The sequence below is a fragment of the Mirounga leonina genome, unplaced genomic scaffold (genome assembly GCF_011800145.1).
Source record: "Mirounga leonina isolate KUSES-001 unplaced genomic scaffold, KU_Mleo_1.0 Mir_200, whole genome shotgun sequence".
Lineage (NCBI taxonomy): Eukaryota > Metazoa > Chordata > Mammalia > Carnivora > Phocidae > Mirounga > Mirounga leonina.
In genome coordinates this window covers 2,122,695-2,148,189 of record NW_023270503.1, presented here as the reverse complement: position 1 = coordinate 2,148,189, position 25,495 = coordinate 2,122,695, and the positions used below count along the sequence as shown (strand labels likewise).

The window sequence follows — 25,495 nt, the reverse complement described above, 5'->3', positions numbered from 1 at the left end:
CAGATCAGGTCGTGATCTCCGGGTCATGGGATTGAGCCCCACGTTGGGCTCCACGCTCAGCGAGGAGTCTACTAGAGATTCTCTCTCCCTCTCCCCTGCTCCTCCCCCTGCTCACACGCATGCACATGTGCACGCTCTATATAATAAACCAATCTTTAAAAAAAAAAAAAAAAGATGGTTCTTCAGGATATATCCTTAACCCCACCATTCTACTTGATAGCAAAACTGGGTATAGGTTTAAACACTTCTCTTTTCTCTCAATGCTATATTGTTTTTATTCTTAAGCATTTATTTATTTTAAAGATTTTTATTTATTTTTTTTAAAAAGAAGACTTTTATTTATTTGACAGAGAGAGACACAGCGAGAGAAGGAACACAAGCAGGGGGAGTGGGAGAGGGAGAAGCAGCCTTCCTGCCGAGCAGGGAGCCCAACGCAGGGCTCAATCCCAGGACCCTGGGATGACGATCTGAGATGAAGGCAGACGCTTAACGACTGAGCCACCCAGGCGTCCCTATTTATTTTTTTAAAAAAGATTTTATTTATTTGAGAGAGAGACAGTGAGAGAATGAACACAAGCAGGGGAAATGGGAGAGGGAGAAGCAGGCTTCCCACAGAGCAGGGAGCCCAATGTGGGGCTCGATCCCAGGATCCTGGGATCATGACCCGAGCCGAAAGCAGACACTTAACGACTGAGCCACCCAGGCGCCCTTATTTATTTATTTGATAGAGAGAGACACAGTGAGAGAATGAACACAAGCAGGGGGAGTGGGAGAGGGAGAAGCAGGCTTCCCGCTGAGCGGGGAGCCCGATGTGGGGCCCGATCCCAGGACCCTGGGATCCTGACCTGAGCCGAAGACAGACGCTTAACGACTGAGCCACCCAGGCACCCTATTATTAAGCATTTAAAGTGCGATCTCAAATTGCATCCTACAGAGCTCTAAGAAGTGAAGGGTAGGTTGAAATGTGGACTAGACCAACCTCTTGCTGTTATCAGTACCACAGAACTACACCAGGCTTCTTCACAAGCAGGACGGAACCTCTGATCTGCCTTCAGACTTTTCTTCTTTCAGAGTTCAAAGGGAGAAACAATAGGGGTTCCTACATTGCAAGATGTCATTGGCAGGGAGGGGGGTGATTATGTACAGATTAGACCTTTGGACATCAGAGCCATCTCTAATGTACACAGTCTCTTGGTTCTACCCTACAGAGGCTCAGAAAACCACACCATATTCTGAAATCCAAAATCTTTTTTTTTTTACAGTTGATTAGGTTCTTGGCAGAGAGGCCCAAATATCAGGGGGTGAAAACAAAGGCTATGCCACAACTCCGGAACGATTCTTTTTTTTTTTTAATGGTTCTGATTTTTAAATGGATAAAAAAGTTGGAAGCAGTCAATTGAGCTAATTAACCTATCCAAAGTGGCCTTAAAGTACAAATACTGTGAGAAAGACCTTATTAAAATTAAATAACCCTTTGGGCGCCTGGGTGGCTCAGATGGTTAAGTGTCTGCCTTCGGCTCGGGTTGTGGTCCTGGGGTCCTGGGATCAAGCCCCACGTTGGGCTCCTGGCTCGGCAGGGAGCCTGCTTCTCCCTCTCCCTCTGCCTCTACCCCTGGTCACGCTCTCACTCTCTCTCTGTATCTCTGTGTCTCAAATGAATAAATAAAATCTTAAAAAAAAAAAATTAAATAACCCTTTGTATCTTATGGAGTCTTTCTCCTGAAATAGTCAAAAACACATGGGGACTCCTGGGGTCAAGAAAAGACAAATCCCAAAGGCAACATGACTATCCTTAGATCACATGAGACCCAAGTGCTTCCACAGTTTGAAGAATAGATGGCTGTCAAGCTTGGCGGGTGCAGGTTGGGGAAGTGCAGGAGGGGACAGGGCAGTCTGAAAACACCGTGCTACACTCAGTGCAGTTCTTTCTCCAAGTCAAACAACGTGAGGATTTACGCTCCTCCTCCTGGTAGGCAACAACTCAGTAACGCAGAATTCCCAAGGCCAGGCCAGGGTGGGTGAAGGGGGACATAATATGGGTTTGAAGCCTGGCAAACTATTTCAAAGATGAAGAAAGCAAAACGGAATACTTGCCCCCCAAATGCTATAATCTTAAGATACAAGCAAACATACTGCAGTGAGTGTAGTAGTAACTGTAGTTCTAACACTACTGATTTCAAAATTCAAGTCATAGATGGAAAAAATCCTAATTCGCTACCAATGAACAAGAAAGACGTTATATAGTATTTGAAGCTCAAGGCAGTTAACCTTTCTTTTTATGAGGCAGACCTCACTACCACCTTGTAAAGAAGAGACAGTGAGAATTCTTTCACTGAGGTACTGTTATATTGTCCAGTCAGTTTCTCAGCTTCCTGATCCTGTATCACATCCTTCGGAGCAAGTCTGCAAATCAATCATGGCATCATCTATAAAGAGGACTGAATGTGGTACTTCAGTTTTTTCACTCTTAGGGAACTTGATGAAAACTGGTTTCTTCCCTAGCTCTGTGTAGTTCCCAAGGTAAATCACAATCTTGGTACACAGGTAGTCAAATCTACAGTTGGTTCAGGAACAAAAGATTACTCAACTGATATTCACCAGTAAGTTCCCATGATAGCTGAGAACAAAACTGGAACCCAGACAGCATTAATTTTTGCTAGTCGTTAAACAGGAGACATCAGGGATCTGTCTGACTCCTTTGCTGGTGTAACCCCAGGTGACTACTTTTCTAGTTTCTGTCCCTACTATCTAACAGTTGCCAGTGTTCCTTTGATCCTGACTTGCTGCAGGATTCCAGTGACCTCAGGACAGGAAACACACACAAATTCATATAAATAGAGCCAGGGAAAAGCACATAGAGAGATGGAATACAGAGGCCTTATCCTCAAACATTTTCAAACACACCAAGAACATATTTAGTAAATATTTCAAGATTTGGCTGAAGGAGAATAAAAGTTAAGAAAATGACAGCAATCGGGGCGCCTGGGTGGCTCAGTTGGTTAAACGACTGCCTTCGGCTCAGGTCATGATCCCGGAGTCCCGGGATCGAGTCCCACATCGGGCTCCCTGCTCGGCTGGGAGTCTGCTTCTCCCTCTAACCCTACCCCCTCTTGCGCTCTCTCTCTCACTCTCTAATAAATAAATTAAAAAAAAAAAAAATCTTTAAAAAAAATGTTGAAAAAATTTAAAAAAAAAAAAAAGAAAAGAAAATGACAGCAGTTGGGCGCCTGGGTGGCTCAGATGGTTGGGCAGCTGCCTTCAGCTCAGGTCATGATCCTGGAGTCCCGGGATCGAGTCCCATATCGGGCTCCCTGCTCAGCGAGGAGCCTGCTTCTCCCTCTGACCCTCCCCCCTCTCATGTACTCTCTCATTCTCGCTCTCTCAAATAAATAAATCTTTAAAAAAAAAAAAGAAAAAGAAAATGACAGCAATCTAAAACAAGGGTCAGCAAACTATGGCCCATGAGCCAAATCCAGCTTGCTGTCTGTTTTTGTAAACAGTTCTACTAGAACACAACAAGCTCATTTGTTGTTTTGTCTAAGGCTGTTTTGCTGCAATGACAGTTGAATGGTTGTGACAGAAACCGTATGGCCTGTAAAGTCCTTTACTGAAAAAGTTTGTGGATCCCTTATCTAAGGAACAAGTAATATTTAGGGTGCATCTACAGTCTTTCAAATCAATGGAAACAAATGAGAACAATTCAGCTTCAATGATTTACTTGCCTCAGAGACAGACTGAAATGGTCATGGGCTGTATTGATAGAACATGGCAGGTCTTTGAGATTTAACTGGTAGGCTTCCAGGTGAAGAGAAAAAGCATCCTAACAAATCCTGGAAAACAGGTCTCACCCTAGTTCTAGTCCAAATAAGAAAAGATCTTCTGTAGCTCAACAGCTGATAATGCCTAAAACTAAGTTCCCGATCCCCTTGGTGCAAGTTGCGGAGGTAACTACATATACTAGGCACCTTTCTAGCTAAACAAAAAGAATTTTCTAAAAACTAACACAATGAACTTGACCCAAGGCTCCCAAACTGTATGGTGTCAGAGGCATTGTAGCAAATTCAGAAGATGCCATGAAATACAATTTTGAGGGAAACAGCAATACTTGACATATATTATGCCATGTGAACTACTAGCTCAAGGCAATTGACAATTTCTCCATGAGACTGCATTACATTCCTTTCAAAGATGTCACCTCTTTGCAAAGCTGGGTTTTGGCAGTTGCTAAGATAAAAAACAAGTACCTCATGAAATTAATTAAATTTGAAATTAGTGTGTAACAAGAAATCAGGGTAGCAGTGTTCAATATAATCCCGAGGTTTGAGAAACTGTATGGTGTCTAACAGATGTACAGGTCTTATTACTTAACAGTAATTACAGTTATTTAAAATTAAAATACTGTTTTCTTTCCATTATGTTTTTTTTCAAGTGGGTACTAAGTTATTAGGATATAAATATTTAATTTGTTTGAACCTATCTATCTAATCGATGCCAACTGTTAACTATTTCTTTTGGCCTGGGACACGGTGAAATATTACTGACACTAAAGGTGTTATGAACCAAGAAAGTTTGGAACCTCTGGACTATACTCCTGTGTTGACAGCAGGTTCTCCAAAAGTAGAGATATCCAAACAAATGCTTAGAAATCATCTGTGAAGATACCAGAAGGCCTGCCTTTAATGTCTGAGAGGCTAGATCAGTTTACTTCTGAAGTCCTTTCCAACTGAGATTCTATGAGCTGAAATAAAGCTAATGTCCAAGAAGGACAGAAAGGAGAGGAAAGGCAGATACCTGTCTCAATGAACAATACAGAAATCCATTGCTACAATTCCAGAAAAAGACAAATTGACAGAGCAAGAGCTTGCCACTCACTCGTGTTCTTATACTTTCCAATCTCATTTTTTTTTCTAACAAAGGGAAAATTGGGGTCTTTACTCCAAATTCCTACGCATAGGTCAAAAGGCCTTACCAACTTAGGTTTTACAGATTTCCACATGAGGAGATACAGAGTTGTTGCAGCCACTAATGCAGATAATCAGGGACCTAAAGCACTTTACCTCACCCTTCTGTGCCGAGGAACAGGTTCAAGCCTAAGAACACGAGAAGCTCCTTGACGATTCTAAAGTCTTATCGTCTATCAAAGGCAAAATGCCAGGTTGAATCAGAGAACGTAAATTATGCTATTAGTACATTTAAAAGTAATGTGATTGGGCGCCTGGGTGGCTCAGTTGGTTAAGCGACTGCCTTCAGCTCAGGTCATGATCCCAGGGTCCTGGATCGAGTCCCACATCAGGCTCCCTCTGCTCTGTGGGGAGCCTGCTTCTCCCTCTGCCTCTGCCTGCCACTCCCCTGCTTGTGCTCTTTCTCTGTCAAATAAATAAATAAAATCCTTAAAATAAATAAATAAATAAATAAAAGTAATGTGATTGTTCTGGACAGTCTACAGAGGCATTGAAAAAATTTGACACCTGCAATGCACAAGATTCATCCTATTCCAGCTGCAAGGTGCCATCAAACAAAAAATGAAAGGTGCCTCTGCACTATTCTAGTGTTATTTCCAGTATCTCTTCTTCAAAACATTTGGCGTATCTTCATGTTTAAAATCTTGGGGGCTCCGGAATGGAACAGATGGTATCTGATTTAGTTATACTCCCCCGGATATGAATGACTGACCCACAGAACTATAGTGGGCAGAGGAATACCCCTACTCTGATTAGCTAGGATCAATCCCTACTTTCTACAGCCTGCATCCCTACTACAGAAATCTGGTGGGTAGGAAAAGAGGAAATATCTAATAATTAATTATTTTCTACTGGGGAACTGTTGTTATAGCAAATGTACCAATGCAGCAAAATTTCATCTTTAAGGTGAGGGCAGGTGGTTCTTGAAACCCGTTTTTCAGATTTAAGTACAGAAATCCTTTTCTCGGGCGCCTGGGTGGCTCAGTCGTTAAGCGTCTGCCTTCGGCTCAGGTCATGATCCCAGAGTCCTGGGATCGAGTCCCACATCGGGCTCCCTGCTCGGCGGGGAGCCTGCTTCTCCTTCTCCCACTCCCCCTGCTTGTGTTCCTGCTCTCGCTATCTCTCTATCAAATAAATAAAAAATATTAAAAAAAAAAAAAAAGAAATCCTTTTCTCAAAGAAAATCTTAGAGAGGGGCGCCTGGGTGGCTCAGTCATTAAGCGTCTGCCTTTGGCACTGGTCATGATCCCAGGGTCCTGGGATCGAGCCCCACATCGGGCTCCCTGCTCCGCGGGAGGCCTGCTTCTCCCTCTCCCACTCCCCCTGCCTGTGTTCTCTTCTCTCGCTGTCTCTCTCTGTCAAATAAATAAATAAAATCTTTAAAAAAAAAAAGAAAGAAAATCTTAGAGAGATCCGAGTATGTAACACAGTTAAAAACAAAGCTGCTTGGTTGAAGCAAGAGAGGGAACCCAGGGCCTTGCACCCTTGGCTTCCCCCTCTCCCTAGGGACACTGAGAAGCAGTCTGAAGACTGCTGGTCTAACACGGTATCTCTAGGGCCCTGCCCAATTGTAAAATGCAATGATTCTAATTTATCAAGTTAAGTGTAAAATTCCACTAAAATGTACCTAACTAGTCTACAGATCTCGATTTACAGTGGGTCATATATAGCAATGAATGGTTTTGTTTAACGAGAATGCTAAGGTCAGAACACCAGACCCTCCTACTCTTATCTCCCAGCCTCACCTCAACAGGGACAAGGCATCAGCTCTTATAAAAACCCAGAGATGGGAAAGTAGAACTGTAAACAACTTAGCTACCGTACTGACGGCACAACTGTCCTTGCATACAGTACAACTGAGGACATGCTGTCAGTGAGACTACACAAAACCTATCCTGAGGAGGGCAACAGCACGGTTATAAAACAAGAAGAATCACAGATTGAATTGGGTATGGTAGAAAAAGTACCACAGTAGATCGGGGTTCATTCTATCTCTACCTCCAAATAGTCTGAACAATCCAACATGTCTAAACATCAGTTATTTTTATACAATAAATAAAAATATCTGAGGTCCTTTCCTTCTCTAAAATTCTATGATGCTAAACTGACACCATGTTTTTAAATACATTAGGTTATTATGTTCTAACCTGAAAGAGGCCATCTTCAGCAATCAATCAATATATGTGGCTCAAAACCAGTATCTAGGGCGCCTGGGTGGCTCAGATGGTTAAGCGTCTGCCTTCGGCTCAGGTCATGATCCCGGGGTCCTGGGATCGAGCCCCACATCGGGCTCCTGGCTCAGCGGGGAGCCTGCTTCTCCCTCTGCCTCTGCCTCTCCCCCTGCTCATGCTCTCTCTATCTCAAATGAATAAATAAAATCTTTAAAAAAACCCAAAAAAACAAAAAACCAGTATCTAACCAAAAAACAAAACTTACTGAAACTATTTTCTACTTATTTATTTCACAAGATTTATGTTTCATAGCAGGAAGAGTAGCTCAACCATTTTTAGCACTAAAGCCTCTAATTGAGGCAGGCATCATTAAAAAACAATTCTCTTTAAGAAAGAAAATGCAGGGCAGCTGGGTAGCTCAGTCGGTTAAGCATCTGCCTTCGGCTCAGGTCATGATCCCAGAGTCCTGGGATCGAGTCCTGCATTGGGCTCCCTGGTCCACGGGGAGCCTACTTTTCCCTCTGCCTCTGTCTCTCATGAATAAATAAAAAAAGAAAGGGAGAAAAGAAAGAAAATGCAGGGGCACCTGGCTGGCTCAGTTGGTAGAGCATATAACTCTTGGTCTTGGGATTGGGTTGAAGTCAAGCCCCGCACTGGATGGAGTCATCACTTAAAAATAAAATCTTTGGGTGGCTCAGTTGGTTCAGCGACTGCCTTCGGCTCAGGTCATGATCCCAGGGTCCCGGGATCGAGTCCCACATCAGGCTCCCTGCTCAGCAGGGAGTCTGCTTCTCCCTCTGACCCTCCTCCCTCTCATGCTCTCTGTCTCTCATTGTCTCCCTCGCAAATAAATAAAATCTTTTTTTTTTAAAGATTTTATTTATTTATTCATGACAGACAGAGAGAGAGAGAGAGAGAGAGAGAGAGAGAGAGGCAGAGGGAGAAGCAGGCTCCCCGCAGAGCAGGGAGCCCGATGCGGGACTCGATCCCGGGACCCTGGGATCATGACCTGAGCCGAAGGCAGACGCTCAACCATCTGAGCCACCCAGGCGCCCCGCAAATAAATAAAATCTTAAAAAATAAAATAAAATCTTTGGGATGCCTGAGGTCATGATCTCGGAGTCCTGGGATCAAGCCCCGAGTTGGGCTCCCCGCTCAACAGGCAGTCTGCCTGTCTCTCTCCCTCTGCCCCTCCCTCTGCTCATGCTATCTCTCTCTCAAATAAATAAAATCTTTAATAAAAAATATAATAAAATAAATGAAATCTTTAAAAAAAAAAAAAAAAGACAGGCACCTGGGTGTCTCAGTTGGTTGTGTCCAACTCTTGATCTCAGCTCAGGTCTTGATCTCAGGATCATGAGTTCAAGCCCCACATTGAGCCTACTTAGAAAAATAAATTAAAAAAAAAGGAGGGGTTTAAAAAAAAAAGCGGGGGGCGCCTGGGTGGCTCAGATGGTTAAGCGTCTGCCTTTGGCTCAGGTCATGATCCCAGGGTCCTGGGATTGAGTCCCGCATTGGGCTCCCTGCTAGGCGGGGAGCCTGCTTCTCCCTCTGCCTCTGCGTCTCTCTCTCTCTGACTCTCATGAATAAATAAATAAAACATTAAAAAAAAAAAAAAAGGAGGGGTGCCTGGGTGGCTCCATCGGTTAAGCATCCAACTCTCTCTCGCTCTCTGACAAATAAATAAAATCTTTAAAATAAAGAAGTAAATAAAAAGGAAATAAGGAAGGGAGGGAGGGAATGCAAATGGAAACAAAATTAATGTGATAACTATTCTTTCCTGGCTGTTAACTGGCTTGTTTCATGACTGCTATTTTTCATACTCCAGCCCAGGGCTAACAAGGTCTGCAATAAATGTCCAGTCACATCTGCCATGTGCAGAGCACCATGTTGGATGTTGACATCATCTGCTTAAATGAAAACATGAGGCGAGAAACTTCTGTTTTCCTTATCCTCCAAACTCAAAGTGGGGAAAAAATGGTGTGACCTGTACATTTCATTTCTCCTCAAAGCAGAGACATGATACTTTTAAGTCACAACATGATCTCAAAAAATAAGCACTTTATAAATACATTTTTCAGGGCGCCTGGGTGGCTCAGGCGGTGAAGCATCTGCCTTTGGCTCCGGTCATGATCCCAGGGTTCTGGGATCGAGCCCCTCATCGGGCTCCCTGCTCAGTGGGGAGCATGCTTCTCCCTCTCACTCTGCCTGCCGCTCCCCCTGCTTGTGCTGTCAGACAAATAAAATCTTAAAAATAAATAAATAAAAATAAAAATACATTTTTCAGTCAAACCTCTAAGACTCAGCTAGCCCTCTATGCATCCACTATCCAGAATTTAAAAGAAAAATTTCAAATCCAGTAATATCAGAAACTGGTTCAAATAAATCCTAGTTTATTCTGTAGGCTAACACTTCTACTCAGGCAGAAGGCAGCTCTTACTCCCAGTATATGAACAAGACCCAAAGGAAACAGCATTTAGAGATTTCAGTTTATAAAAATGCACTTTTGCCCCTTCTCTGCTAGTCTGTGCTCACATAACTTCAGCCTGTACTTATGAAAGTTAGCTGCTTACTTACATTCAAGTTCTATCAGTAGGTTCTGAAAGATGAGATAGCATGCCACTTTTGTACAAGCTTTTACACTGAACCACTAGGTCTGTATAACTCAGAAAGGGAGGGAGGGAGAAGGTAAGAGACAAAGCTGTGAATACCAAAGAGAGGAATAAAGGAATAGATACAATGCAATGGCTGGCCAGAGGAGATGGGCTACCAGCGACAACTATATACCAGTAAAAGGCAGGAATTTACTCCTCAGGAAGAACTGGCTTCCTGCCTGTAAAATGCACCAAACGAGGGGCACCTGGGTGGCTCAGTTTGTTGGGCGGCTGCCTTCGGCTCGGGTCATGATCCCGGAGTTCCGGGATCGAGTCCCGCATCAGGCTCCCTGCTCAGTGGGGAGTCTGCTTCTCCCTCTGACCCTACCCCCTCTTGTGCTATTTCACTCTCTCTCTCAAATAAAAAAAAATTTTTAAAATAAATAAATAAATAAAATGCACCAAACAAAAACCAAGGAAACCTGCTCTTCTTTGGGAGTGTATAGTTTTGGGTATGGATCTCTTCTAACCCGTACTATGCTTTACTTTTCCTCCTGAATTCTTACTTTATGAACACAAGCAGTCAATTTTAAGAAACCCCACGCCCCCTAAAGTAAAAACATTTGTTTTTATGGGAAAATTCCATTTAAGTGCTTTGACAGAGCCCACCTTATTTTAGACAATGATAAGCAGAAAGAAAGAATCAGAATAGAATGTAGATGAGAAAAAAATATTTTAGGTTAATTCCTGTGAATTCAGGTGGTGTTATTAAAGAAGTCAAAGTATGTTTAGTAGATCAATCAGAACATTCAGTTATACAATTTTAAGCTTACTCATTCCAAAATAGGTTTTCTACAAAAAAGAGAAAACCTAACATTAAATGCCAACATCAGTACTTAATGGTTCGACATCTACAACATCACAATGCTGGTGTTTGTATTCAGCATTCCTACAAAGCTCTAAGAGGTCTGAAAGGGAGACCCTGTAGCAGATCTCTTCTTTCTACATTTTGCACATTATGTACCTCCAAAGCCAAGGCTGTCTTGTCGTAGGCATTAGGGACTCGCTTCTGGATTACCCTGGCATAAATGGGCCCATTCTGGAGGTTAGGGAGCGGAGTGTTGACGCTGGGTTGGGCATAGGGCCCAGGCTCCGGCCCACCCAGTGGCTGTGGGTGGGAACCCTCCTGGTTACCTCCAATCAGAGCCGATACTGAGGCGGAGGCAGGTCTATACTTCTCGACGTAAGGGACTGGAATCATCCCCCTCTTGCCTTCGCTGTCCTCTGCATTCCACCACTGCTCTTCAGGCTTATCCCGGATTCTCAGGATGTCTCCTTTCTTAAAGGGAAGATCTTCTTCATCATTCCCATTAAAGTCAAAGAGGGCTCGCACATATTCTGCCTCCTCCTGCCTGAGAATCACTCCACTACCCTGCCTGGATCTGGAAACTGGTTCTATCAATGTTGTAGTGTCCAAATAATGTATTTTGTAGAATTCCAGTAAAGCAGGCAATGAATCAAACTCTTGATCTCCTATTCGGAGTCTGGAGGGGCTCACCCCTGGAAAAAAACAGAGCAGGCCATTATTTAAAAATGTATTACAAAGAAGATGAAATGCAGATTTTAAGCATTTCCCAAACACATTTAGTCAATAATCAGAAGAAAATTCTAGAAAAGATAACCCCTCTTCTTACGGTAAACTGAAATCATACTCTGTAGTTAAAACATACTCTAGAAAGACGCCCATCACACCTGCAGCAGAGATGGAACAAGAGACCAGGTCAATCAGGGCATGCTTTCATACTTGGATTAAAGACAAAGCAACATGGAGACTTTTTGTTCATTCTCCCAAAATGTTCTGTGCTATTGCATTTACAGAGTAGCATTAAGGTTCAAGGTTTTGTTGCAATCTTCTTTTCAACCTCAGGAAATGTAGCAAGCTCTCCTTTTTCATAGGTCCCAGCAGCTTTTCCAAGAGATGGGAAGAACTTGCTATCTATCTACACCAGGCTCATACATTCCTTCTCTTCACATCTAGAATGTACAATTCCTAAGAAGAAAAAGGTTTTGTTTCTTTTAAGTGAGCTCTGTGCCCAATGTGGGGCTTGAACTCACAACCCTGAAACCAAGAGTCCCATGCTCTACCAACGAAGCCAGCCAGGCACCCCAAGACTATCTTTTTAAATCTGTGATTGCTGTTCTCAATTTCATTTCCAAAACAAACAAAAAACCTTAATTAGGCAAACAAAACAAACAAAACAAACAAAAAACCTTAATTAGGCAAAAAACCAAGGAGACAAAAAAGACAAACCAAGAAGCTAACTGCTTAACAATCAATTCCTAAGGTCTTCACTGAAATAAAACATGTAAACCATATTGTTCCTTCAGGTCATGAAAAAAGGTAAATAAGGATGCTTGAAAAAAGTGTTAAAATTCTCAACCTCTGGGGGCACCTGCCTGGCTCAGTCGGCAGAGCACGCAACTCTTGATCTCAGGGTTGTGAGTTCCAGCCCCGCGTTGGGCATAGAAATTACTTAAAACCTTAAAAAAATGAATAAAAAGAAAAATAAAATTCTCAACCTCTGATGACACACTAGGGTCCAAGAGAAAAGACATTAGGAATTTTTAAAATTCACATGATGCAAAGATGCGTATGGCCCTAGACACACAGGGCATACTTCAGAATGTATTCCCTCTCTATCCCAAGATTCTAGAACTGAAGAATAATAAATTAACATATATCAGTTCAAATGAAAAACAGTTTCTAGTGAGGAATACACCCTTTAATTTAAACTCTGCTAAGCACCAAAATATCAAGTCATCTTTATTGGATTTTTTTACCTTTTGGTTTCCTGATAAAATAATAAAGAACTCTATAGAAAACTGGTTTTTGCAGAGCTTGTTTTTTTGATCAGTCTTAACCCACAACTCAGCATTAAGTTATAACCTCCCAAAATTTAATATATATATGTGTATGTGTGTATACAAGTATGTCATAAATATATACAAGCATTTTATAGTTTGGTTACTATAAAGTTCTATATCTTGCCTTTTTTTATGAAATAAAAAGATTTTATTTATTTATTTTTTTATTTGCGAGAGAGAGAATGAGAGAGAGCACGAGAGGGAGGAGAGTCAGAGGGAGAAGCAGACTCCCTGCTGAGCAGGGAGCCAGACGCGGGACTTGATCCCGGGACTCCAGGATCATGACCTGAGCCGAAGGCAGTCGCTTAACCAACTGAGCCACCCAGGCGCCCAGAAGATTTTATTTTATATAATAAAAAATTTCTCATCTCTTCAAGAACACGACTTTTAGTAACTATAAAGTATTCCTAACTTTTCACTAGTGAAAATGTTATTATGAGCATTTTTGTTCTTATCTATTAATGAGCTTTTTATTATTTCATTAGGATAAATTCCTTGAAATCTAACTGCTGGATCAAACGGTAAGAACATTAAGGTTTACATGGCCAAACTGCCCTCCAAAAAGTCTGTACAATTTTACACTCCCACCACTGGTTTATGAGTTCCCACTTGCCCCATATCCTTGCCAAACAGCATTTAAAAAAATCACTGCAAAGGACACCTGGGTGGCTCAGTTGGTTAAATGTCTGCCTTCAGCTTAGGTCATGATTCCAGGATCCTGGGATCAAGTCCCACATCGGGCTCCCTGCTCAGTGGGGAGCCTGCTTCTCCCTCTGCCTGCTGCTCCCCCTGCTTGTGCTCGCTCCGACAAATAAAATCTTAAAAAAAAAAAAAATTGACAATTTGGGGCACCTGGGTGGCTCACTCAGTTCATGATCCCAGGGTCTTGGGATCCAGCCCTGCACTAGGCTCCCTGCTCAGCAGGGAGTCTGCTTCTCCCTTTCCCTCTCCCCCTGCTCGTGCTCTCTAATACATACATAAAATCTAAATAAATATCATTGACTATTTATTTTTAAGATTTTATGTATGTATTTGAGAGAGAGAGAGACAGAGATAGCAACAGAGAGCACGAGCAGGGAGGAGAGGGAGAAGCAGGCTCCCCACTGAGCAGGGAGCTTGTTGAGGGACTTGATCCCAGGACCCTGGGATCATGACCCGAGCTGAAGGCAGCCGCTTAACCAACTGAGCCACCCAGGCGCCCCTCACTGACAATTTAATGAGAAATGATACCTCTCTTTAAATATCATCTGTTTTCCAAGTTTACTATTTGTGCTTCTTTTGGGAAAGTTACGTGTTCAAGTCCTCCGTTAAGGGAAAATGGTCAATTTATGCTCTTCACTCCAGCAACAATGGTTCACCATCTAAAAGCCACAGTGACAGGGGCACCTGGTGACTCAGTCGTCAAGTGTCTGCTCAGGTCATGATCCCGGGGTCCTGGGATCGAGCCCCATGTCAGGCTCCCTGCTCCGCGGGAAGCCTGCTTCTCCCTCTCCCACTCCCCCTGCTTGTGTTCCCTCTCTTGCTGTGTCTTTCTCTGTCAAATAAATAAATAAATAAATCTTAAAATAAAATAAAAGCCATAGTGATTAATGTGGTGAAATAGGATTATTGTGGTAGCACAGATGTCTAAATTAATTTGCACTCTAAAAGAAATGAGACCCAATTATTTTGTTCAGTGTTAGAAATCACTTCTTCCAGGACACCTGGGTGGCTCAGTCCTTAAGCGTCTGCCTTCAGCTCAGGTCATGGTCCCAGGGTCCTGGGATCGAGCCCCACATTGGGCTCCCTTCTCAGCGGGGAGCCTGCTTCTCCCTCTCCCTGCCACTCTCCCTAATTGTTCTCTCTCTCTCTCTGACAAATGAATGGATAAAATCTTAAAAAAAAAATCACTTCTTCCAGAATGACCAGAAAACGTACATTTAAAATTCATCGGTGGGGAGAAGTGAAAAGCTAAACTTTGGAAGTTAACCAGAAGTCCTCAAAAGAGAATGAGTACTGATGAGTGCCTTCTCTTTTCACACAAATGAATGCATGACAAGACACCAAGACACAATGTAAAGGACAGTTGCACATTTTTTATATTGCAAAAGTCCATCTGTGGAATTCACGGCTGTAAGCTAAAACAAGTTAATAGCCCACACTCAGTAATGCAGGCTGGCTCTCCAACTCAAAATGCTGAAACAGATGCCCAGACCCAGGACTACGTATCTACAGCAAACACTCATCAGGTACCTGCAGGACACAACCCCAGTAGTTCCAAGTGCTGAACTGGAGAGAGAATTTTGGTTATGAATATACCAGAGCATGGTGGTTCTATATTCTGGAGTTTCTCTTCACTCAAACGGATCACTGAAGGGGGACTGTTCTCATTCAAGCCTGGTAGGCAATGAGATACACGGTCATTCGGCCTATTACCACTAGGTTAATTCAGTGATCCTTTAGGCCTGCTGAACTATGCTAAGGACTGGGTCAATGTGAGCTCCAAAGACCTACTTAGCACTGCCTGGTCACGAAAGCCTCCAGGGCAGAGTGGTAGGGAGGACCCTCACACCAGCGAGTACAAAATGGCTTAGAAAATGGTCCTAATGACATCTAGGGAGGAAAGCTCCCTTGCTAGAATTTACCCAACTACATGCCAAGGTGCAATAGCCAAAATGGTTTTCACTAGTTGCCTTTTGGGGACAGTGGGTGGCAGACGGTACTCAGTAAATGTTAGATATTATTCTTAATCAACAAAATTCTGAAGTGAGGGAAAGAAGTTAAATGAAAGAAGTTAAATGAAAGTCTGTTCCCAGTTTTAAGAAGCTCACAGCAGAGCTGGGGATATAAAGGCATACACGGTGTGGTTGGTGAGCAAGGAACAAAGCAGCAGGTCTTAGGAAGACATTATTTCCCCGCTGGCTTTCACTTTCAACTGGAGATGTATTCTTACAAAAAAAAGTAGCAACAACAAATTGTATTCTTAGATACAACAAAATCACCATGAAGGAACAGCTCTGACCATCCCTGAACATTTCCAAGGCACTCTTTTTACTCTAAAAAGGAAGGTAACCACTCCCTGTCATCCATTGTTATGGTTCCTCCATTACTGTACTAGCTCAAATAAAATGTGTTTTGTGTTTGTTTTTGGAGGGAGGAGGGGAGGAGACAGAGTTTAGAAGAACAAATAAGATCACAAGGCGAAGATGCTTAGAAAGATCACCATGAAAATTATGAAAAGAAAAAATGGCAGCTCCTCTGCCATAAACATATAGGAAGTTGGTTCAATTCATTTCTTGCTCAAATGCTGCATGGTGTAAACTAGTTGGACCCACAAAAAAGATTTCTTTTTTTTTGGCTTGGCTTGGCTTGGCAATCCCAGCAGTCGCAGAAATACAAGCAAAACACCAAGGAAAATCTTCGATATTCTTAAAAAAATATATATATATATATTTTTTTTTTAAAGTAATCTCTCCACCCAACAGGGACTCGAACTCACAACCCCAAGATCAAGAGTTGTATGCTCTACCCACTGAGTCAGCCAGGCACCCCTTTGATATTCTTTACCTATAAATTTTTTTCTATTCTATCAACACTATAATAATTCCACCAGAGGAGTGCCTGTTTTTGTGTACTGCTAAAGCAGTCAAATATATGGACCATCAAGCTTCACTGATCCAAACGCCAGAAGGGAAAGGAGGAGAAAAGAACCTAAGTCTCAGATAAGCCCAAACCTCATCATAGCCATGTGTTCCGGCTCCTTTTCCCTACCTCATCTCCTTCCAACCACAAAGAGCCAAGAGCAGGAAATAGAAGGGCGGGAAAGGAAGGAGATATAGTCAGTCAGTCTAGAGAAAAGAACCAATGACTAGGTTCTCATTGCTGGGACTTGGAAAACCTCACTGACTTGTTCTCCATAAACCTGTGCTGGTATTCTGAACATGCAGTTATGGACAAACACATTCAGAAATCAAAATCAATGCAAGCAGTTACACAATTTTTTGGTTTCTGTATATGCTCAACTCATTACTTCTAAGCATTTTAGCCCTCGGGTTACATCAATTTTTACACCACCATTCCCTGAAGGTTTTATGAAGAACACCTAAGAGGGGCGCCTGGGTGGCTCAGTCGTTGGGCATCTGCCTTCGGCTCGGGTCATGATCCCGGGGTTCTGGGATCGAGCCGTGCGTGGGGCTCCCTGCTCCGCGGGAAGCCCACTTCTCCCTCTCCCACTCCCCCTGCTTGCGTTCCCTCTCTCGCTGTGTCTCTGTCAAATAAATAAATAAAATCCTAAAAAAAAAAAAAAAAAAGAACACCTAAGAGGTCGGTGGGCTGAAACAGGCCAGGTCACTTCTGGCACGGGTACCACTATAGTAGCTCCATCATCAGCCTCTCCTTGATCTCAAAGCACTTCCGTTTTCCCTTCCTCTTTCCTTAATTCCCACTCCTTTCCTCCTCTTCTGCCTATGGTATTTATAGAAACTGCTTAAACACACCCCACCACCTGTCCTATACAAAGGGCTAAAAAGGCTGCTGACTTCCATCTGAGAAGGTCTCCTAAAGAAGTATCAGATATCTGGCCTCCTAAGCAAATAGAACTTTCTAAAAATGGTAGGTATCAGCATGGTACTATGCTGATATGCAGATTCAGACTGACTGGGTTTAATGAATTCTGGTTCTGCCATTTACTAGCTATACGAATTGTTATTTAACTTCTCATGGAACCAAACACCTACGTAATAAAGTTCCTAAAAGCAGCTGGTACATTACAGGTGCTTAATAAAAAGCAAATTCAGCTTAATACCCTGCCCAAACATCTCAATTCCTTTAGAAATTTTCAATTAATCCCCAAATCCAAAGCCCACTGTACTCGTTCCCAGAGAAGATTCTACAGAATCTCAAGACACTTCTCAAAATGTCTTGTGGTCAAATACCTACCTCTCTTGGGAGGGTCATAATTTCACATGAGCACAGTAAAAGGCTGAGAAGTCCAGCAATAAATAAACCTACTTCCTTTTACCGTGGCATCCTTTTTTTGGTTGTAAACCTGTAAGTAACTCACTGAAGAACTTCTCCAGAACCACTGGATGGAGGGATACTCTGTAACTGTTTAGTAAAACATGAAGACCAGGTTTGAAAACTGCAAAGATGAGGTAAACAAATGAAACACAGATGGCGGAGGTACAAAAAGGCAGCATTAGGTAATGAACAGTCCCACAAGATCTCTACAGAGTGGCTTGGTCCAGCACCACCTTGAAGAGGCAACGCAAACAATAGGCACCCTAACTTCTGCCCCTCCTTGCCCCCAAATGAGGCAAGCTTTTATGCTTCCCTCACCCACTAGAACAATGGGTAGAAGGCTCTGGGTTAAGCAGGTAACAACAGGTACCATCATATTTCCATGTCTTGGATCCAAGGTCCTTTCGCACTTCTTGATGCACTCCATCACCCTCCATTCCAGCACTCACTCCCTTACACACGCTATCTTACCGGTGCTCACCAACCCACACCATGCCTGCCTGTGAGCCTCTCAATGCTGAGAACAGTTTTCCATTTTGCTTCAACTCCTGCTCTCCCAACCTCATAGTTATGTTCATAAGACTAATATAGCCAATGCTTATTAAGTACTTACTATATGCTAGCCCCATTCCTAAGCATTTAATACACTAAAACTCATTTAATCTTCACAACAACCCTATGAGCTCAGTATTACTATTTTCTTTTATAGATGGGGAAACTGAGGCAGAGGCAAGTTAAAGAACATGCCCAGGCACCTGGGTGGCTCAGTTGGTTAAGCGACTGCCTTCGGCTCAGGTCATGATCCTGGAGTCCCGGGATCGAGTCCCATATCGGGCTCCCTGCTCGGCGGGGAGTCTGCTTCTCCCTCTGACCCTCCTCCCTCTCATGCTGTCTCTCATTCTCTCTCTCGCAAATAAATAAAATCTTTTAAAAAAATAAAATAAAAAAAAAAGAACATGCCCAAAGTTATATAAGTAGTAAGTGGTCAGGAAGAATGATTCAAACACAAGCTCCAGAGCTCAGACTTATAACTACTCTCCCAGGTCACACTTGTTCAGTTTTGTCAATTGTTTACTGGCCAAGGTCTAGTAATACCTCATTGTTTGAAGAAACATGTGAATCAGTGATTGCAAAGCCTTCCCAAGAGGTCTACCTTGAAGTCCAACCTGACAGGGTATGGCCAGTAGACTTGACCAAGCCCTGCCTTACGGCCCTGAGGCACAACCAGGATGCTCCCAGACTATGACAGCCTGTGGAAGCTGAACATCAATGTTAAAAATAGATTCACCAGAGGGGCGCCTGGGTGGCTCAGTCTTTAAGCATCTGCCTTCGGCTCAGGTCAGGATCCCAGGGTCCTGGGATCGAGCCCCACATTGGGCTCCCTGCTCCGCGGGGAGCCTGCTTCTCCCTCTCCCACTCCCCCTGCTTGTGTTCCCCCTCCCGCTATGTCTCTCTGTCAAATAAATAAAATCTTTAAAAAAAAAAAAAATAGATTCGCTAGAAAAGGTTAAAAATATCTGATCCATCCTACCCCTATTCCTCTAAAAACTGTATCTAAGCCATTCCATGCAAATTCTACCCACCTATTATGTCCACAAAATACGCTATATAGTCCTAAGCAAAAAGTTCATTTTTCATGTTCAATTTGCCAAATAATTTTAAAAGCCTCATCACTGACTTTTAAATAACAGACACGTATTGTCCAAATACTAAAGCTAGTTTCTTCTTTTCATCCTTTCCTTTTGATCTTTAAACAGAACCTAGGACCCCATGGCAGAGACAAAAGTGTTGAATCTTCTATGTGCACTGTTCAGATCTCAAAAGGAAAGAGAAAGAAGTACAGCGTAAGAATGTCAGCCCTCTGGTCAGAATTCCGAGGTTCAAAATCTGGCTCAGTCATTTACCAGCTGTGTGACCTTGGGCAAGTTACTGAATCTCTGACTCTCAGTTTCCTCACCTATAAAAAGAAAATATTTTAATAAATAGAGATCATAGTACTTCTCACCAGATTGTTATAGGCAGAAAATCAGATAAGGCACCGAAAGTACTCAGCAAAGTACTTGGCATAGAATAACCAGTCAATAAATGTTAGCTATTAATATTCTACATGCTTTTCTAAAATTCAAGAAATTTCTCTGTGTAGTTTCAAAAGAAAAAGAGCTTGATGGGGGAGGAGGAGAACAAAGATTAAGTAATCTTTATTATAAAGACAGCAACTCAATCAATTGCTCTAGGTGGAAAACTGGGCACATTACCAGAAACAAGAATTACCACAATGCCCGTGAACTTTCCACACCCCATCCACAAACTTTGGCAATCTTCACCTTCTCTTTTGGGCCAAGGATCTGAACTCATATCTGTTAAGAAAAGGTGGAGCTCAATATCAAGGTAAGTGCAGAGATACAAAGTCATAACACCAAGGTGTGGAGAAAGCTCAAGCTAGCAAACCTGACTGCTGCCATCTCCAAATTTTGCAAAATGCATACACAAAAGGCTGAAAATTGGAGGGGGGGGGTCAAAAATTGAGTTTCAGTGACTGTTTGCCATCATATTACTGCATTGTAATGCAAAACCCTAGATACCAAGAAGGTGGTAAAAAGCAGAATATGTCTGGTTTAGGGCAAAGTTATGTTACATCGATATTCTTCTCATGTTATGGTATTAAACCAACCAGACTGAGAAGACCTAGGATAATTTGTGAACTTAAAGACCCCATACTCTTTTTTTTTATAATTGGCATGTGTTAGCAACAAAGAGACTATCCCATCTCCCCACTTCTGGCCAGAGTGAATAAATCTAAATTAGGACTATCCCCAAAGGGTAAGAGACTGGCCTGGAGCTAGCCTCAGCTGGTCAGAAGAAAACTGCTTCAACTTGGGAACAATAAGAAAGACTAAGACTCTTGGTGCTGTTACACAGATGATGGTAAGATGATAACCACCTCAGCATTACTCTGTACTTCACAAATCTCAGGTACTAAGTACATAAATCTCCGTAACATTCTCCAAACAACTCTGAAGGCATAAGTAAGACAGTCACATCTCAGTGATCCTTGCTAAGAAAGACCCAGGTTACTGACCAAGAAGAGGCCCTGACATACAGCACTGACAATGCTTAAGTCCAATGAAATTGGGAGTTCCATTCACTTTCAAAGGAAGGGACTTTTTCCATTGGCTTATTTCCGGGGGCGGGGCGGGGGGGGATCTGTCCTCCACAAAATACCTTGAAAACTAGAACCCCCTAAGTGTAGAAAACAGTCTCTGGACGTTAAGATCTCTTGGACACCGTCAGCTGGACATCAACTTGTTCCGGGCTGATCACAGAGGGCTTACTTCTATCACCAAGGCACTTAACTCACCACCTTCGTCCTCTGCGGGGGAAGAGGACAGTAAAAGTATTTTGGAAAAATGCCCAAGAAAGGAAAAAGCTGACCGGTTTCCTGAGGGTGTCTCCATCCCTCCGGGCTAGTATGTGGTGACTTCCTACCAAAGGCCAGCAGGGGAGAATAGCTCTCCAAACCAAACCCGGCTCTCTAACACTACAGGAAATGTTTCTCCTAAAAAGCCACTTGTAGGATTATCGAATCCATTCTGGGAACCGCTGCCAAGTGATGCCCCCGCAGTGCCAATATCCCCCTCAGCTCTTTGTCCCCACGTTGCCCGGCCCTGCCCTTGTGCCTGGTCCGGGCGCTAGCCCCACCCTGGGGCCGAAGCAGTTCCCCTTCCCCTGGGCTGTCCTCCCAAGTCACACCCAGAGGCCTGGGTCAGCGGCTCCTCCTCCCCCCCACACACACCCGCTCGTGGTGGGAACGAGCCCAGGCACCAGGCTACCCCCTGCCGTGGCCACTCCAGCCCTCTGCCCACGTCCCTCGCGGAGGTCAGCTCTCGAAGAGCAGCCGGCCAGGCTGGGGAGTTCCGCGGCCCTCACCCCGCCCGGGGCCTCCCGTCCCGTCCGTCCTCACCGGGCGGAGGCTGGGCGGGCGACGGTGGCACAGACGGGCGCGGGCCGCTGCTGTTGATGATGTAGTGGGAGACGCGCGAGTTCTCGGAGACGCTGAGCACATAGTCCCCGGGGCTGGTGCTCGAGTCCCGCACCAGAAACACCCCGTGCCGCTGGCCCTGCAACAGCGCCACCGCCTCCTGCCGGCTCAACCGCCCCCAGTACCAGCTACTCCGCTCCTCCGAGTCGAAGTTGCCCGCCATGGCCGCCTCCGCGCCTACACGCTGGGCCGCCGCCGCCGCGCGCGCCCCTCCTGCCCCGGCGCCCGCCGCCCAGCGGACCGGCTCCGGTCTCAGCCTCACAGCAGTGCCCGAAATGGCGGCGGCGGCCGCGGGCCTTCCCCACCGGAAATGACGCGCACCTTGCCCCCGCGAGGATGCCGGGAAGGGGACCGCAACCCGCCATTGGGAGAAGGGCAAAGGACGGCTCGAGCGCGCACTGCGCACGCGTTCTCACGTGCGTCGCTGCCTGGCAGGGATCGGAACTGCAGGGCATGGAGAGGCGAAGTCCGGGGCACCGGGTAGGGGCGCAGCCAGCAGATGGCCGGCCCGGGTTTGTATCTGCGCTTTTGGCCGGACGCCCCTTTGCTGCACCGGGCTTCAAATTCCTGGAAGGCCCAGGATTTCTAGGCAGCGACTCCGAGACACAACTGGAGTACAAAAGATGGATGTGGCCCCAGGGCCTGAGCTCCTGGAGACGTCAGTCTTTTTCTTGTGGTTCCTCCAGCTTCTCTGTAGACTGGCTAGTTTTTTGTTTGCATTGATTCATTCAGCAAATAGTTATTGACACCACATGTGCCCTGTGGGTGCAAAGGTGATCAAGGCTGGGCCCTGACCTCACAGAATTCACAGACGAGTGGGAGGAACCAGGAAACAATGACAAGGGAATGCCAAGCGCTACGATAGGGACCCAACCCAACAAGGGGCTCTAGGAACACAGAGCAGGGCCCCCAATCCAGTCTGTAAAGGGGTTCAGTATGAAGTGGCCTACCAGAGGAGGTGGCTTGAGCTGAATGTTGAATGGCAAGTGGGGGAAGAGCGTTCAAGACGGAGCCGAATGTGCTAAGCCAGGTAGAAGTATGGAGCTCTCTCCACTGAGTCTCTCAGGCCATTTGTCCAGTTGTGGCCACGGGTATCCTCTAAACCCTAGTTGTGGCCACGGGTATCCTCTACTCTCCCTCCTATCGTGATCTCTATCTCTGTATTGAGTATCTATAGCTGTCTTCCTGTGAACAGCTTGCTCACTGGTGCTCTGTAGTGCATTGCACACATCTGCCCACGTGTGCTTTCTAAATTACAACTCTAAGTCTGTTGCTACCCTGTGCACAACTTTTAACAGTCTCCAGATGCTAAAATTCCCAGTTTAGCTCACAGCATAAAATGGGACCACAGTCTCCTCTTAGCAGCTTCTACATGAACCCTGTGTTTCTTCTTTCTGGAATACGCTTCTGGAATAGCTTTCCGGATCTCAAATTCAAATGTCTCCCCTTTTTTGACCAACCATCACTCCCTCTCTGCATCCACAGCACTGTGTCCATATTATTTCCATTACAGTTCCTGCCTATTGTGCTGTAATCTTTCATTTACAGGTCTGTGTCCCACGCTAGAGCTCCTCAAAGGCCAAGCATCTCGTGTAGGAGGCACTACATAAATGTTTTATGAGAATGGCTAACGTTTATTCAGGGACTACTACCTGCCAGGCATAGCGCTAACTGCCTTTATATGGATCATCTCATTTAATCCTCTTAACAACCTCATAGGTGGTATTTTACAAACATCCCCATTTTACAGGTGAAGCTCCAAGAGGTTATTTGTCCAGAGACACACAGCTGCTGAGTGGGGAGCTGGCATTCAAATCCTGGAAGGAGCAGAGAGCTATGGTCACTGTGCTATGTCCTCAGACTTCTGGAATAGGCATGGAGGGGGACAGATGGTTGGGGCAGGATGGCAGAAATAGACATTAAGAAAAAAAATATATCAGTCAGTCCTGGGTTTTGATCTTACATGAATAACACACCTCTTCCGGATCTACTTCACAAACCTTGGGCCTGCTCTGGGAAGGGAAGGGGAGCAAAGGTACCTTGCCTGCTGTGACTCACTGTGACTCTGGCGTGGTCACAGCGTGTTACCACAGGCCAGCAGCAGAAGCCATCCCCGTGTGAATTCTGGCCCTCTGGGAAACAGAAGTGCCTGCCCTTCCCTCATCTAGGATGGCAGAGCTTTGAGGCAGGGCCTCACCCAGAGACTGCTTGTGAGTTCTGATGACAGAAACCATACTTTAAAAGAAGAAAAGGGAAAGAGGAAGAAAGGAAGGAAGGAAAGAAGGGAGGGGGGGAGGAAGGAAACAGATCACAACTAAGCTGGATAATAAGCAAGGAGATTGGCAAGGAGGGGAGACCTAGACCCAAGGGACGTTTAAAAAAAAAAAAAAGATTTTATTTATTTATTTGACAGAGAGCCAGAGAGAGCCAGAGAGCAGAAGCAGGGGGTAGTGGCAGAGGGAGAAGGAGAAGCAGTCAGCTGTGTCTGACTCTTGAATCCAGCTCAGGTCTTGATGATTTCAGGGTCGTGAATTCAAGCCCCGCATTGGGCTCCATACTGGAAATGGAGCCTACTTTATTTTTTTATTTTTATTATTTTTTAAATATTTTATTTATTTATTTGACAGAGAGAGAGAGCACAAGCAGGGGGAGCAACAGAGGAAGAAGCAGGCTTCCCACGGAGCAGGGAGCCCTATGCGGGACTCAATCCCAGGACCCCGGGATCATGACCTGAGCTGAAGGCAGCCGCTTAACCGACTGAGCCACCCAGGCGCCCTGGTGCGAAGCATTCTTGGTGACCTCTCTAAGGACAAGGGTCCGCGGGTCCCTGTGGGTTGTCTGTGACGTCACTCCGGCACACATTCCATGGGTAAGATGAAGGAGTGTTGCGGCAGTCGCAGAGCTGGTCATCCGCCCGGCGCAATGCTTATCTTATCTGTCGGCTTCCTGCAGCCCCCGTTGCTACTGATAGAGCGGACTAATTACTGTGGTGCTTTCATTTTTCTGTAATTTGTTGGGCGGGGGGAGTGTCAAATCTAGGTGTGGGCACAGGACTGCGTTCAAGCCCAAGATAGTTGCACATTCATCAGGAACTTCTGCCCCAGACCTGCATCTAAACGCCTCTGCAGGTAGCTTGACCCCAAATTAAACTTGTTCTTGCCTTTAAAGCCTTCATGTGCCATCCCTTCTGCTCACAACGCCTCTCCCACTTGGGAAAGCTCTTAGCCATCTGCTGAGGAGTTCTGTGGAGGCAGCCTGTGACACTCATTCCCTTTCTTCTGGAGGCAACACTCTGCTGATCTTTTGGGAAGCCATCGGCTCCCGGCTCTTGGACCACGAGTCAGGTGTGGTCCATGCTGCTTCTGTCCTGGGGGTGGGGTCGGGGCTTAGACGGGGGACCCAGGCCTGGCAGGCACATGTCAGAATATGCTCTCCTCCCAAGGGGAACCCTCCTACACTGTTGGTGGGAATGCAAGCTGGTGCAGCCACTCTGGAAAACAGTATGGAGATTCCTCAAAAAGTTGAAAATAGAGCTACCATACGATCCAGCAACTGCACTACTGGGTATTTACCCCAAAGATACAAAAGTAGGGATCCGAAGGGGTACGTGCACCCCAATGTTTATAGCAGCAATGTCCACAATAGCCAAACTGTGGAAAGAGCCAAGATGTCCATCGACAGATGAATGGATAAAGAAGATGTGGTATATATATACAATGGAATATTATGCAGCCATCAAAAGGAATGAGATCTTGCCATTTGCAACGATGTGGATGGAACTGGAGGGTATTACGCTGAGCGAAATAA

The 25,495-nt window shown here is 44.7% G+C and overlaps 1 protein-coding gene across 2 annotated transcripts in view; it reads right to left on the bottom strand.

Annotated features, from left to right (window-relative positions):
• CRK (CRK proto-oncogene, adaptor protein) overlaps positions 1-21,986 on the bottom strand; it is a 29,197-nt gene extending 7,211 nt beyond the window's left edge. The window contains exons 1-2 of one of the 2 annotated variants that reach the window (XM_035027601.1): positions 21,611-21,986; positions 10,751-11,286 (exon numbers count right to left, since the gene is read on the bottom strand). In XM_035027601.1, the coding sequence (XP_034883492.1) occupies positions 10,751-11,286; positions 21,611-21,851 (777 nt within the window). In that variant the 5' untranslated portion in view covers positions 21,852-21,986. The remainder of the gene's footprint in view (positions 1-10,750; positions 11,287-21,610) is intronic. The other variant, XM_035027602.1, reaches the window with a different exon arrangement.
• Positions 21,987-25,495: the final 3,509 nt, after the last annotated feature.